A 21,556-nucleotide genomic window follows, 5' to 3' on the forward strand; every position below is an offset into this window, starting at 1 on the left:
AAATTTGAAGGTACACCAACCTCCTGACCAAGAGGCGCAGAAGCAGGATATGAAGGAACATTCTTAACTTTTACAATCGGACCAACATTCCACCATTTTCCCCCTTCAACTTGCACAGAATTTCTGCCAACACTGGTGACAGAAATGGAAGAACCAAATTTGCTCTCACCCTTCTTCACATGTACTGGGGACTTAATACGAACAAGATCTCCAACGACCACAGGAACAGTCTTGACCTCTTTTTTTACTGTCAAACCAAGACTTCTGTTCGGACTGGATGTTAGAGACATTTTCTCTAACCAGATGCATGAGACTGTCAATATCAGGCACAGACTTGATCCATTTGTTCATCCATGCAGACTTAAAGCTAGTGTTGGGCTTTCTTCCCCTCAACAAATCAAAGGGAGAAACTTCAGTTGTAGAGTGAGGGGTGGTCCTGTAGAACCAAAGCATACTGTTGAAAGAATTAGGAATATGACAGTTGCAAGATCGGGACCACTTAATACTGTCCCCCACAACCCTGTTCATTCGCTCAACCAGCCCATAAGACTGGGGTGATAAAGGGAACTCTTAACATGCTGAATGTTGCATAGTTTCAAAAAGGATTCAAATTCAGACCTCGTGAATTGAGTGCCATTATCCGTCACCATAGTGTCAGGAAACCCCTCCCTCAATTACATTTTTAAGAAGAAGAATGATGTTACTGGTAGAGGCCTCCTTAACAAGTTTCATGTCAGGTCATTTTGAAGCATAATCAATTAACACTAAAACAAAACGACACCCTCCAGGTAAAATTTCCAAAGGTCCTGTGACATCCACATCCTACTCTGGACCATGGTCCAGAGTGACACTCAATAGGAAAGTGAGGTGGACAGGAAACCTTTAAACCTTTGTCAGCAGAACTACAGATACAACATGAATCAAAAAGATCATTAATATCGCTGTCCATCGAGGGCCACCAAAAAAACTTGCGGACCCATCGCTTGTGAGCGTGGATCCCAAATGACCCTTGTGGGCTTTGACAATAATGTTCTTCCTAAGACTCTGAGGGACAATCAGCTTATCACCTTGTAATAATACACCATCTTCCAAAGAAATCTCAGATTCCACCTTCCAGAAAGGCTGTATGCAATGAGGAAGGGCACGCTCTCTGGGCCAACTTGACTTAACAAACCCACATACTCGTAAAATCTCATCATCGGTAGGAGCTTAAATCCAACTGTCTGCAGAATCAAGCCCCTGCTCCGGTAAGTCGAGTGAGGCTACCAGGCAATCGTCAGAATCTTCCTCCCCAACATAAGAAGGAGTTGCTCCTTCCTTGTTATTATCAATGGGAAAACAAGACAGATAATATGCTCTGAGATTCCTGCTCCAGAAACATGAACAACATCAAACTGGTACTGCATAAGGCGAGATATCATACGTAGAATCCTCGGCGAGCAGCATTTGCTGGTACCCGCGCCAAGAATGGAAATGAGAGGTTTATGATCAGTTCTCAATAAGATGCGCTTACCCCAAATATAGGGTTGAAACTTTTTGATGGCCCACAAGCAAGACAAAAGCTGTTTTTCGAAGACTAAGTACTGAAGTACCCCATTTCTCAAAATCCAGGAGGCAAATGCGACTGTGTTCTCTCCTCTTGAAGTATTTTGTGTCAGAACAGCCCACAGCCACACTTGACTCACATCAACAGTTATGCAAAAAGATAACTCTGGGTCAAAAGGTTGAGTGCACTACTGTTAGAAAGGGAACTCTTAACACACTGCAGGGCAGACTCACATTCATCGGACCATACAAACACCAAACCCTTGCAAAAAAGAGAACTGATGGACTGTACAAGAGTGGCATAATTGGGCACAAACTTTGAATAAAACTCCAGGAGACCAAGTAGAGACTTGACGCCACTCTTATCAGAGGGAGCCAGAGCCTGGGTGACTGCATCCAGCAACCCTTGCCTGGGTTTGATTCCCTCACCAGAGATTAGGTGACCAAGATACTCTAACTCTTCAGTGATAAATATGCATTTTTCTGGCTTGACAACCACCCCATGATCCTTGAAGATTCCCAGAACTCTTTTGAGCGAGGAACTATGTAGCGGGATGTCTTTGGAGTTAATCAACACATCGTCATGGAACACAAGAACACCACTAATCTCACCTAACATACTCTGCATGACACTTTGAAAAATGGATGCCACAGAGGAAAGCCCGTACGGCATCCGTCTGTATTGAAAGGTGACACAAAGGCTGTGAGTGGGCGTGATGCAGGTTACAGGTCAATCTGATGATAAGAGCTTGCTAGATCCAGCTTGGAAAAGTATCTGGACCCCCTAACACTTGCTAACAGATCGTATATTTTTGGTAGTGGGTGAGAGTTGACCCTGATCTTCTTATTGAGAGATCTCAAGTCCACACAGACATGCAGTTTCCCATATTTCTTGAGCGTGGCGACCTAGGGTGAAAGCCACAGTGACGATTCAGTGAGCTCGATAATCCCTTGGTCGCACAAGGACTTGAGTTCTCTTTCTAGATCATCACTCACACTAAAAGGTACACCTCTCAACTTATGCTTAATTGGAAGGGCCCCATCTTTAATGACAATTCTATACTTGAAACCCTTTATGGTTCCTAACTCTCCTCCAAAGACAGATGGAAAGCGTTTAGTCCACTTTCACAAATGTTGATCATCAGATAGAACAGTAAACTACTTCAGATGTCCCGGATTTAAGGTTCATCTTGAACAAACCCTGATGATACCATCCTAGAATATTCATACCCTTCACTGCAACATACACTCTGCCACTATTTTTCTGTTTTTAAAAATAAGATCATCTTCAAAATACTTATGGAGATGAATTTTCCATCCCTCATACGAGACTAGAGATTGATCGGGGGTTAAAGTGGTCTTTCTCCCCATGTTTTATAGAATAATTGATTCATCACCATTGTAATCCTTGTGCCTGAATCAACAAGAAGATTAAGTGGCTTTCTTCCAGCAATAATTTCAAAAATGGGATCCACACATCCGCACAACTCATCTATACTGGACACAGATTCATGTGAGAGAGAAACAACAGAAACCACTTCAGAATCATATTCTTGATCTGATTCCAAAACACAAGCAACAGACCTTCTTGGATTTTTTCGTTTCATACAGACCTTTGCAAAATGCCCTATCTTTTTGCAATAATTACAAGTCACATTAGCTCCGGGATACTTTGCTCCTTTAAGGTGAGGAGTTAGAATGTTTGAGTGCATTGCCTTTGATAGAAGAAGAAAAAGATTTAGAGTCATTAGCCTTTCCCTTAGTATTAGTGAAAACTACACTGACTGGATCCGTAGACTTCTCTTCCAACTCCTTTAGAGATACTTGTGAAGTTTCAATACTCTTGGCAGTTTTGACATTTCATCAAGAGAAGGATTGGCAAGAGAGAGATGTTTCTGGCGAATCTGTTTATCACTACAATTACACACAAATTGGTCATGGATGAATTGGTCTGTGAAGATATCGAGCTGACAAACAGCAGCAAGTCTGCATAATGTAGAAATGTAGGAGTCTACATCTTCTTTTTCACATTGTTGTCTTTTAAAAATTTTGTGCTGAAGAACCATCAAACTGGGTTGTTTGTCGAACCTTGTTTTAAGTTTTAAAATAGTATCCTGATAATCATCAACATCATCCTCTGGTAGATGAACAATTTCAGGAAGGTGATTGTAGATAGAATGACCTTCAAATCCAAGGGAATGAAGAAGTAGGCATTTCTTGCGTTCACTGCTAAACCTTGATGCACCAATGGCTCCCAGATACGTCTGGAATGCATCAAACCATATTTCCCATCGTGTTTTCCTGGGGATTCCAGGAATGAGGGAGGAGGAGTAAAAAATTGCATCATCTAGCAGAAAAGATTAAACAAAAGAAGAAAAAGTGGAAAGAAAAGAAGAGGAAGAGAAAAGATAAAAAAAAAAATTTGCAATGCAGTAAACTGGAATCAAACACAGATTATGTTTCATAAACTAAACACAAGATAAAATGTGATGTTATTTGTACATGAAAGGCAATAAAATGTACGTAGACACAATGAAATGTGGACCATGGTGTGTGAATCACTGTGTGGTTATCCACTTGTATATTAAAGATAATGACTTGAAAAGTACTGGGGTGCGAATCACCGTTAGATAAATCGCACACAGGAAAATATTTTTGGAACTGGTGTGCGAATCACCGTAATATCTTAGTTTGAGGATCACAGCTGTGTGAGCCGCTCCATAACTTGAAGCCGAGAGATCTGCAACGCAAAGTAGAGAAGACTTGCCCATCGTCGAAATCAGCCGACTGGAAACAGGATGCGTTGCTAAGCGGTTGCTAGGTACACACGTCATTGTGACGTGTGTTGTCAGGCAGGCCAGGCAGGTTACGGCCTACTGCTGCCCAGAAAGAAAGACAGTGTCTCAAACCTCTTGTTGTGCATGCATGAGACAGTATAAACGTCTCTGTCAGCGTGAGATCCAAATTCACGGAGATGTGCTCGAAAACATAGCTAAAATCTACAAAGCACCCCCACAGTAAATAAAGGAAAGGAGCGAGTGTCAAGTAAACGGACTCCAGAACAACGCTCCTATTCTCCTGTGATGCCCCTCCGTTTTGAGTCTGACTGCTCGAGGGAGGAGTGTTCTATGTTCGCAATAGAGAAAAGAATGAGTGTTTGGAGGGAAGAAGACGGAAGACGAAAACTTTGGTGGTGTGAAAGAATACCAAGGAACAGTCTTACCACCGGATGAGGAAGTCTTCAAAACGATTAGCACAAAAGGTGAGTTGGGTTGCGCGCATGGTCCAGCATGTTGCTGTGTAGCACAGGATCGTCGCCATAAATTGTAGTAGATCACTCGTAGTCACAGATGAGTTAAACTGAGATTTATTGTGGATAAACTACACAGCAGGCAAGAGACCGTAGTGAAGACACATCCAGTCCCAACAGCTCTCAGTACAGTTTGAATACACAGAACCCAGCATCAGTGCAGCCAGGCAACCCATCAACATACCATAAGGTGAAGCCTAAGCTAGATCATAGAATATAGCACTGAAGCAATGTAATCAAGAGAATACAACACATGTGTAGGAAGGTGCTCGCACTTTCACATTGTCTGTACGTTGAGAAAGTGCCCCGGGCCCTAAGACCACAGACTAGCATTGTCAAACTCCAAGGCAGCGGAAAACCTGTGTGTGTGCTCCTCATTACCTAGACAGAGGACATCTGTCCCCACCCTTTCTTCAGCCGACCACCCCTACAGCCATCAGGGCTTCCCTGGGAGGTGTACTCATAGTATTAGAAGGCCCACTCGGAATTAGCTGATGCGTGAGTGATGCCATTAAGAGCAGGGGCGCAATGGCGCCACACAGGCCTGTGATGGCAGGTCCAATATATGGTTGACAGGCTATCCAGTAGGGGCACACTCAGTGCTATGTCCCACTACTAGCCAGTGTTATACCTGCTGTGGGTATGTGAGGTACCTGTTTACGTGGTATGTGTAGGTATGGCACTGAAAATAATCAACCACACACCCCTTCCTGGTGCGCGCAGGATGGGCTGGTGCAATCCTTCCCTCTGTAGTACAGCGGGAAGGTGCCCAGAGTCCTAATGTCAGGCAGAAAGACAGAGAAAAAGCTAGTAGGAAAAAGCAAATAAGATGTGGGGTAATTTCCCTGAAGAGGGCCAATGTCCAACAGACAAAATTCCTTAAATTCTAGGACAATTTACTTTTTATTTCTCAAGTAGAAACCCTCATCATCAATCATAATAACTTTATTTTAATCTCCAGGATCATAAAAGTATAACATAAAATTAAAAAAATCCTTACAAAATTGTAATGACTGTCATCAGAGATCAGAAACATTTATAAATTAATGTAAAGTTCAATTTCATAGAAGTTGAAATCTAAATATACATGACACTGTGAAATTAAACACATGTTGACTGCAAGCTTGACACATGTATAAACAGAAATTTTGGACCATAGAGAGTTCAAGTGCTCATTAAAAACATTCTTTTTGTATTACATTTTTTAGAGTTTTATACAGCGCGAAATAGACCCAAAGATATCAGGTATCGGAGCGCTTTACATGAGCACTAGTTTCGTTATAGATGGACACAGTAATTTTTATGAAGCACGGGGAGATTAAGGGGCCAGATGTAGGTAGCCCAATACCAGTCGGTAATGGCCAAAATTTCTGAATTTCGGCCGTTACCGACCGTTATTAGGCTACTGAGATGTAGGTGGCCTAAATTACAAATTCAGTAATTTACCGATTCGGTATTTTAAGGAATCGGTAAATTACCGATTCCTTAAAATACCGAATCGGTAAATTACCAAATTTGCAATGCAGGGAGCACTCAAATGAGTGCATTGCAAGGGTAAGGATTCAGTATTTACTACCAACTACAAGTTGGTGGTAAATATTGAATACCTTTGCAAAAGCAATTATTTTGCTTTTACAACAGTGCGATGTGGCAGACATACATGGCCTTAGGGCATGTATTTCTGCCACATGTGCACCCATGCACTATTCAGGGGTGCAACAGGGTGTTAATGTGACACCCTGCCACCCTTGAATGAGTTCCCCATTTTACAGAATCGGTATTCACCGATTCGGTAATTCCAATTCATTTCTATGGGCCTGGAGTCCCATAGGAATGAATGGGAATTACCAAAACGGTAAATACTGATTTGGTAAATACCAAATCGTACCGATTCGGTAATACTTACGGAATATTTACCTACATTACATTTACCGACTCTAAAATACCGAATTGGTAAAATTCGGTATTTTAGAAGCGGTAAATCAAGATTACCTACATCTGGCCCCTAGTGATTTGCCCAGAATCACAGGATGTTGAGCGTTGTTGCAGAGACTCAAACCCAGTTCCACAGTTTCGAGGTTGACGGCTCTAGCTGTAAGGCTCCATCCTCATTATATATAAAGGAATAATCAAAATAAAGGGAGAAGGAATTGGTGCCGAGCATAGTTCTACATATGGTTACACAATATTGAGTTAAAATTGTGATCACAAGAGCCAAAAGTAGCAATCTTAATACTGCCATATGGCTTTCTTGCAAACATGGTCTGGGCTTGTATCTATGGGTTACTTTAGCCCCAGTTTCAAGATGTGCAAATCTGTATAAAGTGCTTTATCAGACTACCTACTTGGGACACACAATCTCACATTCCTTTAATCACAAAATGGTTACAAGATAAAAGAACATTATAACCATGAGTAGGTTTACTCCCATTAACACGACGCTCTCTTGTTTGTGTGGCCGGCACATTTTCTAAACAGCTGCTGCTTGTAAACACTTACCACGCCAGATCCAAGCTTACATTAGAAAGCTGGTAATTGAAGAAACCATCAGTATACTGTGTCAGTGCAGAGAATTTTATATGCCTCCATACATCACCAGAGAGTGGTGGCTGGTGACATTTGAAAGTGGTGAGCCGTAAATGTTGGGCATGACTTTTATATAGCGAGTGATGTGAACAAGTTAAATGGACAAACCTGGTGTCCAGGGTGAGTCCCTCTCCCGAGAAAGAAATTTTAAAAAAATTGGCAAATGGTGCATTTTAAAGCAGCAAATGAATGCAGCGATAAAGCAAGGCTTATTAAGCAGTGGGAACGTATAGTCTTGAAATATTAAACACATTAAAAACTGCCCATTATCTTCCTGCATTAATATGTTCAACGGTTACTGTAATGTGTAAATTGTAGAGCATGACAACTTTAGCCCTTTAAAATGTATGCTTGCCCATTGTCTTGCATTGCATGCAGCATTAACTTTGGAAAAATATGCTCTAACCAGACTTCGAGAAGCACCCACAGATGCTGGCTGTAACCAGTCATATAGAAATATGTGCAGACAGGTCTTTAAGCAAGATGATAAAAGTGGGGGCTCTCTATAAAGGATCATGTCAAATGCATTTCTGTGATTCCCATAGTGTGCCACCAGACCGGAATTTTGGTTTCTCTCTGAGATGTCATTTGATCTCGATAAATGACACAACAACTGACATACACCTACTCGGTAAATGACACAACAACTGACATACAGCTAAAGCCTGTCAGTATGATTGGTTTTGTCACTGGCTGTTAGCTGTTTTAGTTAAATGAGTAACAGCAATGGTTTCTTATAAATAATTAACAGTGGAAATGTTTAAATTCTGAAATAGTGAATCTGTGAATTAAATAGCATTGCGGCCAGTGGGAGGAGTTTTGGTCTTCAGGTATGCGTGCTTCTTCTTAGAATTGTATCCTCTTTTTCTCTGCATATCTTGTCCATCTGCACATCTCCAACCTCCTCTATTTCCTCTTCAGCATCCTCTCGTCACTCTTCCCCGAATGCACTTTCTCACATCTCTGTCACTTCACCATCCCCAACATGCACTGCACGCCTTCAAAATTAAGCACTTTAATTTCTCTTACTTTTGCCTTGCAAATATTTTGACATCTGTGTACCCCCTTCACACACATATCCGAAGAATTTCAGTTGAAAATGGAACACATAAACATTGTTCTGTGTGCTCGGCAGAGAGGCCAACCCATTAACAGGAATTTTGTTTGGCTTCAGCCTTAGGTCCTGCACGCTCAATCAAAGCCCCTCATAAACACCTGACATGGCTCAAGCCTTAAAGCATGCACAGAAAAAAACATTATAAAAAAGTAATGTGGAATGCAGGATTAGGAAAAACATGTGAAATAATCGAGGAACCAAATTGGTGAATTGCATTCCCTTGATATTTTTAAAATTCATTGTTTGCAAGTCAATCCATGTTTTTGGCATCAGGGTTAATTTAGGGACATGAAGACAGAGACAGTTTTAATGTCATACATCAGAGAACTGGCCACTGTAAGCACATGTTCGACAGTAAGCATATGCCTCATGTTTTGGACTTTACTAGGATATTTGTAGCAACTTTGCAAGAAAATAAGAACCAGGCTCATTACTTGAATCCATTTTGCAGGGGAACAAATGCTGCAGGTCCACTTCTAAAGGAGCGAGCGATGTGCAGCGAGGGCCTGGGTTGTCACAGTGGGAAAGGTTACCGTGATGAGGTGTCTCAGCACATTATACATAATACTTAGCTTGCAAAGACTTACGATCACCGAGAACATGGCACCAAATCAGATGTCCTTAAATATACTCCCAAGTAGGACGAAAGGGTGGGATCTATGTCTTTGAATGATGGACGTCTGAAATCACGCTGGGATGAAGTCTCCGATGCCCGAAACCGTGACACTGATTGTGTCACTGGCCTACAGAGTGCATACAACCGTCGATCGCAATGGCAATGAAGGGCTTTAAAACAGAAAGCCCTGCGTCATGCATCACAGTAAAGAAAGTTGATTTTCTGCCCGGCTTCTGTCTCCTGCTTCAGAGCGAGGCAGGGCAGGCAGCCTGAAGCAGACATCCCAGAATTAAATACGTAGATTTATTTAGAGATACAAATGTATCTCTAAATATATCGATCTATTGAATATGTTTTTACATAAATGTGAAGGAATTTCAGAGGGGTGCAGCCCCTGAGCCCTAATGGAGAAACCACCCATCACCAGATCCACTAATACATGGTGCTTTTAAGCTCCATCAAAGTGCAGGTGCACCCTGTACTGCCTAGCACCAATGCGGGCATCCTTGTACCATGCTGCAAGAAAGCATGAGTTAGGGGCAAAACAGTTTTTATGCCGGAAGGTATACCTTCCTGCACAAATCAATCATGTGATGCAATTTCAACTTCCTATTTGTGACGGAGAATAATAACGCATAGGAAGAGAAAGTAAAGAAGAGAGATTAATGTATTTTTTCTTATTATACCTGAATGAGGAAGGCGTTGCATTTTTATCTGTAGTAAATCTGGGAATGCGCCAAAGTCGATAGGTGGATGCTTGGGAATGCCTATACTGCACGCATGGAATGCCTCCCGGAGGCAGTGTAACGCAACGCAGCACAAGGGGCTGCACTGTGGTAATTTAGTTTACCAAGGCAATTGGTTATTGAATGGCTTAGTAAATACCAACTAACATTTTGCATCACCGCTGCATCAAAAAAGTGGCGCACCCACAACACAAATGATAGCAAATCTGGGCCATAGTGCAGTCACTTCCACCGCAGCAGCTACATGAGGTTTATGACACCATCTGCAGAGAGGATCCCACATTCTTGAATAGCAGAATACAATAACACTCAGGGTGCCGAGCAGGCTGGCATTTACAGATGGTCAGAAGCTACTTGTTTTCAAGGGATTATTTGTTTGAGTAGAAGGATTTAATACTGAATATGCAGCCGACAATGAATAAGACATCAAATGCTGGTTTCAACCTTTTAGCCATGATATTAATTGGAATCCAAAGGTATTTGTTCACCCCTCTAATCTTTGCCTGTGCTGAAAGTTGGATTTGTCTAATGAGACTGGAAAGCTGTCATCATCTCTTTTGCTCGCAAACGTATATATCCCCCGTGGGACGTTACATGATATTTTAGTCGATTCCATGCTTTCATTCATTCATAGCATTAGTGTTTTGGATAACTGTCAGCAATGAATTCTGCTCCGTTAGCAGAAGCTGCGGAGAATTGTTAACTACGCTGAAGGCTGATGCTTCTCCAGCTGATCCTAACAACTACCGTCCTATAACCAATATCCCCACCTTGGCTAAACTATTGGAGAAATGTGTTCAAATCCAATTATGCAATCACATTGAGAGCTTCAACCTCTTAGACAGTCACCAATCGGGCTTCCGTAGTGGGCACAGCACAGAATCTGCACTCACGCACATTATGGATGATATACTAATCATGCTTGATCGAAATGAATCAGGCCTTTTAATACTCTTTGATCTGTCTTCCGCCTTCGATACGGTCAAGCACGATAAGCTCCTAGCCCTATTGGAAAGAAGGATGGGCCTCTCGGGCGTTGTGCTACAGTGGTTCTCCTCCTTCCTGAATAACAGATCTCAAAGATTCAAGATGAAGAACTCACTCTCGCAACCATCCATGGTCACTCTTGGTGTACCTCAGGGATCTGCCCTTTCACCCATTCTCTTCAATTTGTTAATGGAGCCCCTGGCGAATGCTCTGAATTCTGCGAACATTTTATATCACCTTTATGCGGATGACACGCAGCTATACCTTAAAATCTCCTCGCCAGATGACTTCGTTGCTCTTAACACTACGCTTCTGAACACGCAAAGCTGGCTCACCAACAACCATCTCATGCTAAACACCAAAAAAACGGAATTCATCCTCATCTCACCACCAAACTACACCCCAAAGATAGACCTCTGGTTAAAACACCTAACCTCCTTTGACTGTGTCCCCCTCATCATAGACTCGGCTAAATCCCTAGGTGTCACCATTGACAAACATTTGAATATGCAGGCGCACATCTCTACTGCCACCAAGGGAGCTAATCACAAAATGAATATATTAAGAAAACTTAAACCCTTCCTCACCCAGGCTGACCTAAAAGTTGCTGTACAAGCTCTGGTACTACCTAGACTAGACTACGGAAGTACCACCCTCGCTGGTCTCCCGAAATACAGGCTTGCACCGTTGAGAGCAGCTCTGAATGCTGCGGCTAGACTGGTATCAGGAACCAAAAGAAACAATCACATCTCACCAACCTTGAAAGCACTGAACTGGTTGCCTTATGAAGCAAGAATACACCTTAAAGTGGCGTGCATGACGCACAAAGCAATTCACAACAATACACCCAGCTACTTGGCGCTAAAGTTAGAAAAATCAGGTGGCTGCAGACAACTACGAAGTGCGACCACTCTACTTCTGAAACCCCAATCCTTCAGAAAGAAGAGAACAGGCGGTAGAGCTTTTTCAGGGATTGCTCCAAAGATCTGGAACTCTCTTCCACCCAGAGTGCGTGGAATCACATCCCTTACTGTATTCAAAAAGGAAGTAAAAAGTATATTAATGAACAAACTAATGTCCTAAATCCAAGTATGGGACTTATATGGCTGCATGTCTTTTATCACATCTCATGTTGCTCCACAATTGTTTGCTAATTAATGTTTTTCGTGGGATATAGATCTGTGCGGCTGATAGCACAATGTCTAATGTAATTTGTTCTGCAGATGCTATTGCTCTACTATGACAATTTGACATGTTGTTTGTATTGACTACCTTTTCCATGGCTTATTCTTCTATTGTAAAGCGCTCTGATACCCTCGTGGGTCACGTTCGCGCTATATAAGACTTTATAAATAAATAAATAAATACGCATTACGTTGAAAACACGGAATTCATGCAATAATTCTGACTGTGCCACTTGTTAGCTACTGCACCCACAACACTTTGATAAAACAACTTTACCTTTACATGCAAAAAAGCACATAACCAATTCACAAAATTGAACTTTGAAAAATACCAGGCAATGAGAGAGGTGATGATTTTGGGGTCACCCCAACCTAAGGGGAGGGCAAGCAGATGCCTTGAACACAAAGAGCATATCATGCTGAACGATTCGGTGGTGGTGCCATCCTCCTAGGACCACCCCATGCAACGTTATGGGCAAAAATACCATGCCAACCAAAGGCCCAGCAAAGCATTATGGGTCAAGATTCTAGAGTGCAGTGAATTTGATAGTATTAGCTCTCAACTGAGCCAGAGAGCCTGCACCTTGAGGAATGTTTTGATATTGGATACTATAATATTGACTGCACTATATTGTCCCATAATGCTTTGCAGGGCCTTTGGTTGGGATTGTATTTTTGTCCATAACTGTGCTTGGGGTGGTCCTAGGAGGATTGGACCACCGCCGCATAGCTCAGCATTATGTGCCCTTTGTGTTCAAAGCATCTGCTTGGTTCTCTCCCTAGGTTAGGGTGGACCCCAAAATCATCACCTCTCTCACTGCTTGCTATATTTTCATTTTCACTTTTGTAAGAATACTCTATGCATTTTAGCATGTAAAGATAGAATGATTTATTGTTTAAGTAAAGGTACTGTTTTTTATAGTTTCATTTTCACTTTTGTGAGATGACGAGATGTATTTTAGCATGTAAAGATAATTATTTCTTGTTTTACTAAAGGCCTGTGAGATTTCTGTTTTATTAATCCACATTACATTGAAAACACAAGCTTTCTGTTTTATTAATATGCATACCACTCATGCAAATACTCTCAAGTAAGCTACTACACCCACAACCCTTTGATAAAACAACTTTACTTTTACATGCTAAAAAGCATCTAACCAGTTAACAAAAGTGAGCTTCCAAAAATATCAGGCAATGAGAGAGGTGATGATTTTGGGGTCCCTCCTAACCTAGGGGGAGTACCAAGAAGATGCCATGAACACAAAGAGCACATCATGCTCAACGATTGTGGTGGTCCCATCATCCTAGGACCACCTCAAGCAAATTTATGGGCAAAAATACATTGCCAACCAAAGGCCCAGCAAAGCATTATAGGGCGAGATTCTAGAGAGCAGTGAATATTATAGTATTAGCTATCAGCTGAGGCTGGAGAGCCTGCCCCTTGAGGAATGTTTTGATATTGGATACTATAATATTCACTGCACTCTAGAGTCTAGTCCCATAATGCTTTGCAGGGCCTTTGGTTGGGATTGTATTTTTGCCCATAACTGTGCTTGGGGTGGTCTTTGTGTTCAAGGCATCTGCTTGGTTCTCTCCCTAGATTAAGGAGTATACCAAAATCATCACCTCTCTCAATGCTTGCTGTATTTTCATTTTCACTTTTGTGAGATGACTATATGCATTTTTGCATGTAAAGATAGAATTACTTGTTATTTTATCAAGGGTATGTGATGTTTCTGTTTTATTGATTGGGATGAGATGGAATGGAGTTGCGGTGTGGAATTCATGGAGTTTTTGTTCAGTTTCGCAGAACTCCGCATAGTGGTACTCTGCCAACTACGCCCACCCTTAGTTTTGGAGCAATGCCCTTTGGTTATTATTGTAGGAGACTTCAAAACGAAAGTTTCAAATTCTGCCTGAATGACCTTTGGTAACACCAAAATGGATGAGTTATGTGCATCCCTGTGTTATATTCCATATAGGCACCCCAATATAGGCCCAGATAACATCACAACCTTTCACCTATATTCATTACTGCATTACATACATAACAGACGCTAGGACTGACCCTTTACCTAGTTACAGTAATCCTTACAGAATGTGGGGTTTTCCCTGAACAATAGGCTCATACATTATGCATGAGGATTCAGGATTCTCAGAAAATCAGCAGGACTATCATCTCCTGCATAATAACTATGTACAAGGTTTATTCCCTACGTCATCCGTAGTCCTATAGTGGGATAGCAAGGTAGAACCCCTGGGGATACCTTCGGGTATATAAACATCACACCTTGCTGAGATAGAAAGAGGAGATCACAACTTCCATGCCGACACATTGACGGCATGGAACAATCGTGCTGCATATGGCAGCCGTCCGGAGATGGGGGAACAGTCCACTGGGTAGTGAAGCGGGTACTATCCGAGCTGCACCACAGCTTGAAATCTTTCATACCTTGAAGGGAAGAAGCACACTTTATTCTAATTATATAAAAGCTCTATAAATGTTTGAGATTAGTCTGAATGGGGTGATCCCACTTCCAAAACGTTTTTTTTTTAAAAAGAGCTCACAGCATATAAGGAATGAAATTATAATAGAGAGTAGCATCTGTAAAAACCCCTACCCTATATTTTATGGAATCTCCCACATGGAATACATCTGTTGTTAGGGCACTGAGATTCCTGCATGCAGACACTCCAACTCGCAGCGGTCTGAACTGCCCTTGGGGGTGTCTAACTCGTGACCAAGACATGGTCCCACAGTATCTCACTTCGGGTAATGGGGTGAACTTTATCCTAGAGGGATTCTTGGCTTTGACACCTACACAAATGCTAGGTAAACTAAGGTACATCTACTTAGGATCGCATTGTAGGAGTTCTTATTTTATTGGCATGTATTTTATATACATTCATGTATTCAAAATGGAAGAGATTTACCATCCTTTCTCTTTTCTAGTGCTTCTAGTCATTTATATCTGTTATTGTCTGATGACTGTTACAGCACAACTATTTTACACTAGAATGACGACTGTTCAATAAATGCTTATTGAAAACGTCCATACCATTTGTTCTGTGTACCCTATATTTTATGGAATCTCCCAAAAAGAATAAATCTGTTATTACCATTAAATCTGCTTCCCGCCATGAGTTGTCACTGGAACATGGGAAGAAATACTTTCTGAGACCATTCTTTTTGAAGCATAATATAACTTCACCAGTTGAGACTCGCTAGTGTCTATTCGCACCCCCCAACTGAAATGGTTTGCACACATTTTTTACAATTATTTAGAATTGTTTTACCTGTTGTAATCATATGAGACATTATTCTTTTTCATTTATTCGAATTGCTGAGGACAGTACATGTTCATATTCTCATCATAAGCTTAATTAGTACTTTTTTAGCTGGATGCTCGACAGATGTAATGAGGCTTAGGCACTGTATTTTCTGCCTATCCTTTGCCCCTCTAGCACTTTATTTGCTCATTTGCACTTTTTACTCCATGCCTTTTAACAGAGTTTACTGCTTTTTTTTTTTTACTGTCAAGAGCATTATACTGTATTGTCTAAATTGATTTCTTTGCATATTTGCGCTATATCAAATCTTGGCACTCATAGTAGAGCATTGTATCCTGTACTGTTATTGCGTGTGTCCACTCAATAAGGTTGCATATATTCTTAGCGGATGAGTTTTTGTGTTAGATTTGCCATTTACACAGTTTTAGGCAATCTGAGGGATACCTCATGGTTCCACGTATGTTAACTTAGTATGGATGAAACAATTTAGCTTTCAACAGTAGTGGTATTTTTCTTTTTTTGCTTTAATATTGTTGCAATGAAGATGAGGATTAATTGCTGTATTCTTTATGCGGATCTCTGTTGAAACAAAATAAATAGAAAATGAATGTAACTGCATATACCTATTATCAAATATTTGGCAGATCATCTTTGTCTCTTCTCCTTCAATTGAACTGAATTGCATTGAATTGATGCTTTGACTTGTGCCCGTATCTCTCACTACCTAGATTCCTCGCACTGATGCTATGACATGTGCCCCGCATCTTTCACTCCCTTTATCCTTTGCTCTGATACAATCACATGTGCCCTGCATCCCTCACACTGATACACTCACATGTGTCCCACATCTCTCAGTCCCAGGATCCCTTGCACTGATGCAATCACATGTGCCCGCATCTCCTCCTTTATGAATCCCTCACACTGATGCATTCACATGTGCCCCACATCTCTTCTCCCTAGATCCCTCACACTGATGCACTCACATGTGCCCTGCATCTCTCACTCCCTGGATCCCTCACATTGATGCTATGACATGTGCCCTGCCCCTCCCCTCCATGGATACCTCGCACTGATGCTATGACATATGCCCTGCATCTCTTCTTCCTGGATCCTTTGCACTAATGCAATCACATGTGCCCTGCATCTCTCACTCCCTTCATTCCTCACTTTGATGCAATCTATGTGCCCCACAATTCTCATTTGTGGATCGCTCACACTGATACGCTCACATGTGCCCTGCATCTCCTCCTCCCTGGATCCCTCTCTCTAATGCAATCACATGTGTCCCAAATCTCTCACTCCCTGGATCACTCTGTCTCAGGCAATCAAACATGCGCCAAATCTCTTCCTCAAAGTATCGCTCACACTGATGCCATTGCATGTACCTAGCATCTCTTACTCCCTGGATACCTTGCACAGATGCAATCACATGTCTCCTACATTTATTCCTCTTATGTCCCTCATACTGATGCACTCACATGTGCTCCACATCTCTCACTCCCTGGATCCCTCACACTGATGCAATCACATGTGCCCCGCATCTCTACCTCCAAGTATCGCTCATACTAATGCACTCATATGTGCCCCACATTTCTCTCTCCCCAGATTGCTGGCACTGATGCTATGAAATGTTTTCCACAACTCTCACTCCCTGGATCCTTCGCACTGATGCTATGACATGTGCACTCCATGTCTTCCTCCAAGTATCGCTCATACTAATGCACTCATATGTGCCCCACATTTCTCTCTCCCTAGATTGCTGGCACTGATGCTATGAAATGTTTTCCACAACTCTCACTCCCTGGATCCTTCGCACTGATGCTATGACATGTGCACTCCATGTCTTACTCCAAGTATCGCTCACACTGATGTAATCACTTGTACCCCTCATCTCTCACTCCCTGGGTCCCTCTCTCTGAGGCAATCAAACTTCCGCCAAATTTCTTACTCCAAGTTATGTTATGTTATGTTATGTTAAATGGGTGTCTTATAGAGCGCACGGCTACTCGGGCAGAGTGTCCCGGCGCTAGCCGATCTGTAGTGAAGAGACCAGGGAATAAGAAACTATAGGCCATAGAGCCAGGTCTTAAGTTCCTTCCGGAAGGCCAGCAGATTGTCTAACTTTCTAAGAGACAAGGGAAGTTTATTCCAGAGTTTTGGGGCCAGCAGTCTGTAGGAACGTCCACCAATGCAAGCACGTTTGATGGTTGGAATAATGGCCAAAGCTTGTGAGGCCGAGCGGAGAGATCTGGAAGGGAGATAGAATTTAACTCTTTTCCTTAAATATACAGCACCAATGCCATGCAATGATTTAAAGGCCATGGTCAGAGCTTTAAAATGGATACGCTTCCGCACCGGCAGCCAGTGCAGTGAATCGAGGAGAGCTGAAGTGTGAGCCCTACGGCTAAGGCCAAAATGGCCCTCGCTGCTGAATTCTGAACTGTCTGGAGGCGTGCAAGAAGGTACTCCGGAAGACCCAAATATAGAATGTTGGAATAATCGAGTCTGGAACCAATCAATGCCTGAACTGTAATTCTCCTGTGAATGTGAGAAAGGAGAGGAAGACATTTCCTAAGGGTACGCAACATGGCGAAACACTGGCCAACTATGCTGAGAATCTGGGGGTTGAAAGTTAAGCCTGTGTCGATCTTTATACCTAAGTTTCTTGCCACAAGAGTAGGTAACGCTGGAGGATGCATGTTGGCCGGCCACCAGGATTTCCAATGGACATCAGGAGGACAGCCAAAGAAAATGATCTCTGACTTGTCCGAATTGCATTTTAACTGGTTTTCTTGAAACCATAGAAAAATGGCCTCAAGGCACCTCCTGATGGAGGGACCATCGAAGTATCGCTCACACTGATGTTATCACATTTGCCCCGCATCTCTCACTCCCTAGTTCCCTGGCGCTGATGGACTCACATGTGGCCGCATCTCCTTCTCCACGGATCCCTCATCCGATGCTATCACATGTGCCGGCTTCTCCTCCTCCATGGATCCCTTGCACTGATGCTTTGACATGTGCCCCACATCTTTCACTCCCTGGATCCCTCACACTGATGCTATTACATGTGCCCCACATTCCCCCCCTTCATGGATCCCTCACTCTGATGTCATACATGTGCCCTACATCTCCTTCTCCATAGAGCTCCCTCATTAAAGCTATCACATTTTCCTTCTGTATTTACGAGCCATTTCATAAATGTCTATTTTCGTGATTCATTCAGTTAGCATTCAAATGTCAAATATATGCTTTGAATGAAACATTGCTTTAAATATGTACAGCACCATTGCATTTATGCATCTCAACAGTCTAATGCATTTTTTAGAAATGTATTTTAGACATATGTGTAGCACTTCGTGTGTAGATATATTTTAGATATGTTTAACATGTTTAGGATTTAGTAATGTTGTTCATACGAAAAAGGATTGTGTGTTGTGTGTCGATTTAGATACCGTATATAGATTTCCCGGCTCATGCCCTTATATAGGTACAATCCACATTGCCCTTATTTAGGCATAGAAATCCAACCCTTATTTAGGCATTGCTCATTCTAACCAAATACAGGCATGGTCAACTCCATCCGATCCTCTTCGTCACAACAAGTTCTTGGAAAAACAGACTCTTAAGTTTTTGGGGCTTCCCATTGCCTGGATATTGATTTCTCAAAGAACTCATTTACTATGCATGAACATCTATTCCTTAGGGGTTCATTCATGACGTTCTTATGCCCGACTTGTACGTAAATACTGGCATTCCTAAACACCTTCAAGGTTTAAATATACCTTCATTTGCTATGGTAAACCACGGTGCGGTTCGACTACCGACTTGCACGACACGGCTCGCTACAGCAAGTCCCGAAGGAAGTCCCCAACTAATGCACTGACCAGACGCTGCCATCCTCCTTGCCAATAATCCAGCTCCAGTGTTTCTGGCTCCCTTTGCAGGGTGTTAGAGATTGAGTCCCGGGAAAGAGATACCAACCTCTCTCATTCTATGGTATGGAGCTGATTAGAACCTAGAGAAACCTTTGGCAATTCATGGCACAATAATAATAATAATAATAATAATCTTTATTCGGTTTTTACAGTTCGAAAAGCCATAAAAGATAACACAATTTTTAAAAACATTGAGTTAATTAAAAGGAAAATTTACATTTGATTTTTTAACTCGGAAAGGTAATTTTAGTCAGTTTAGAATAAAAATAGCGAAAGATGAAAAGTTACGATTTACAGATTGTTTCTGTGTCTCATGATACATTTTAAAAAGTTTAATACATGATATACCGTGCATTCTGAGTCCAAAAATTGGAGTGATAACATCGCTGGGCGGCATTGTCTATGGCCCCATTTTTTTAATAAGGGAATAAGCCATGTCTTTCGGTGTGGATGATAGAACTTACAAAAAAGTACTGTATGGATGGAGGACTGTTGGGAATGTTCGTCACAAGGGCACAGAACCATATCGGTACTCCAATTATTCTTTACAGGAAAGGTCACCAGTCTGAAAAATAGGTTCATCCTAAACCTTGTTAGGAGCATTTTCTCGTAGGTGGAAATCCCTAAGGTAAGATATGGCTGGATTTTCATGGTCTGCTGAATAATAATTGCATGCGTGACGGATTTTTTCCTGGCCAGCGTTGATAGTCTCAGGGAATCCAGGTGGCTCAATGCTGTTTGTTTTAGATCTTTTTTAGAGATTTCTTTCATTAGTTCTGGATTAAAGTAGTATTTCTCAAGTCCCAGATCCTGGAAGAAATTTCTGATGTAAGAGATCCAAGGTATTTTTTTAGCATGGTCCAACTCCATAATGTCTCGTATAATGTTTTTAGTCAGGTTGTTTTCCTCAGATAACCAGACTCTTCTCCAGAGCATTAGAGGTTGGATTTTAATCAAATCTTCAATGAATGGGATTCCCAATTCTATGTGCGAGGCATAGATGGAAGTGCCTCGTGGTGTTGACAGAAGGAATCTCGTGAAGATGTTTTCCTCTTTTTGGATTGGGGCAGTGTTTATGTGTCCCCAAATCCCGGCGCCATATAATGCTGTGGATTGGCACTTCGCAGCATATATTTGCAACAGTTCCACTGGCGGTTTTTTCCCTAATCTGTTAGAGAATTTCATTAGGGCCATGATCGCTCTTTTAAAAAGATGCCTCCTGGCTTCTACCGCCGCTTTCCAATTTTGGGCATCGTCTATCATGATACCCAAGTAGGGGTATTGCGAGGTTCTTTCAATTTTTTGCTCTTTCAGAAAGATGGTCTTTGCTGGTTTTTTTGAGCCACCGGCTGCCATAGTGAAGGTTTTTTTAACGTTTATATGCAGGTCCAGGGCTGCCATAAAGTCAGCATATTTTGTTAAGGATTTCTGTAGTTCAATTGGAGTTCGGGCTAAAATGACAGCATCGTCCGCGTAGAGCAGGGCGGGGATCAGGCGATCTTTTACTTTTGGGAGGTCTCTTCCCCCCTTCAACATACACTCTTCGAGACCGTTGGTGTATAAAGAAAAAAGAAAGGGGGCGAGGACGCAGCCTTGCCTCACTCCCCGCTCTACCCCAAATGGTGCTGTCAGTTCTCCTTTTGTCCCGAACCTCACTCTCGCTGTGGCCCCGCTGTAAAGTTCTCTTAGAAAGTCAAGGAGAGGAGGGTCTACTCCCATCTTGCTTAGTAATGACCAGAGCTTGGTGTGTGAGACACAGTCAAATGCGGAGGACAAATCCACATATGTCATGTAAATAGTACTTGGTTTTGCCAGGGTATACTTGGATATAAGCAAGGAAAGATTTAAAGCTTGCTCGGTAGTTCCAAAGCCCTCCCTGAAGCCGAACTGTAGGTCTGAGAGGATGTTTTCGTCAGCCACCCACTGTTGTAACTTGCCAAGGAGGACTCTGCCGACTACTTTGCCCAGGGAATCAAGAAGGGAGATTGGGCGGTAGCACTTGACATCTTGCCTGTCCCCCTTCTTGAAAATGGGGACCAATATTGAAGATGAACATGAGTCCAGCAGTCCAAGTTCCGTGGTTGCGATACAGACTCTCGTGATTATTGGGGTCCACAGGTCGGGAAGGAATTTAAATAAATCGACGGGGACCCCATCAGGGCCGGGGGCTTTTCCGGGTCTACTTAAGGATAACGCTTTTTCGAAATCTTGAAGGTCAAGTTCCAAACGGATTGGG

General features: G+C 42.2%; 1 protein-coding gene across 2 annotated transcripts in view; it reads left to right on the forward strand.

Moving 5' to 3' along the window:
* The first annotated feature begins 4,438 nt into the window (after positions 1-4,438).
* Positions 4,439-21,556, forward strand: part of LOC144784917 (vomeronasal type-2 receptor 26-like) — a 112,102-nt gene continuing 94,984 nt past the window's right edge. For both annotated transcript variants that reach the window (XM_078664030.1, XM_078664031.1), the window contains exon 1: positions 4,439-4,807. In XM_078664030.1, coding sequence (XP_078520156.1) covers positions 4,775-4,807 — 33 coding nt within the window. In that variant the 5' untranslated portion in view covers positions 4,439-4,774. The remainder of the gene's footprint in view (positions 4,808-21,556) is intronic.

Source organism: Lissotriton helveticus, chromosome 10 (genome assembly GCF_964261635.1).
Source record: "Lissotriton helveticus chromosome 10, aLisHel1.1, whole genome shotgun sequence".
Taxonomy (NCBI): domain Eukaryota; kingdom Metazoa; phylum Chordata; class Amphibia; order Caudata; family Salamandridae; genus Lissotriton; species Lissotriton helveticus.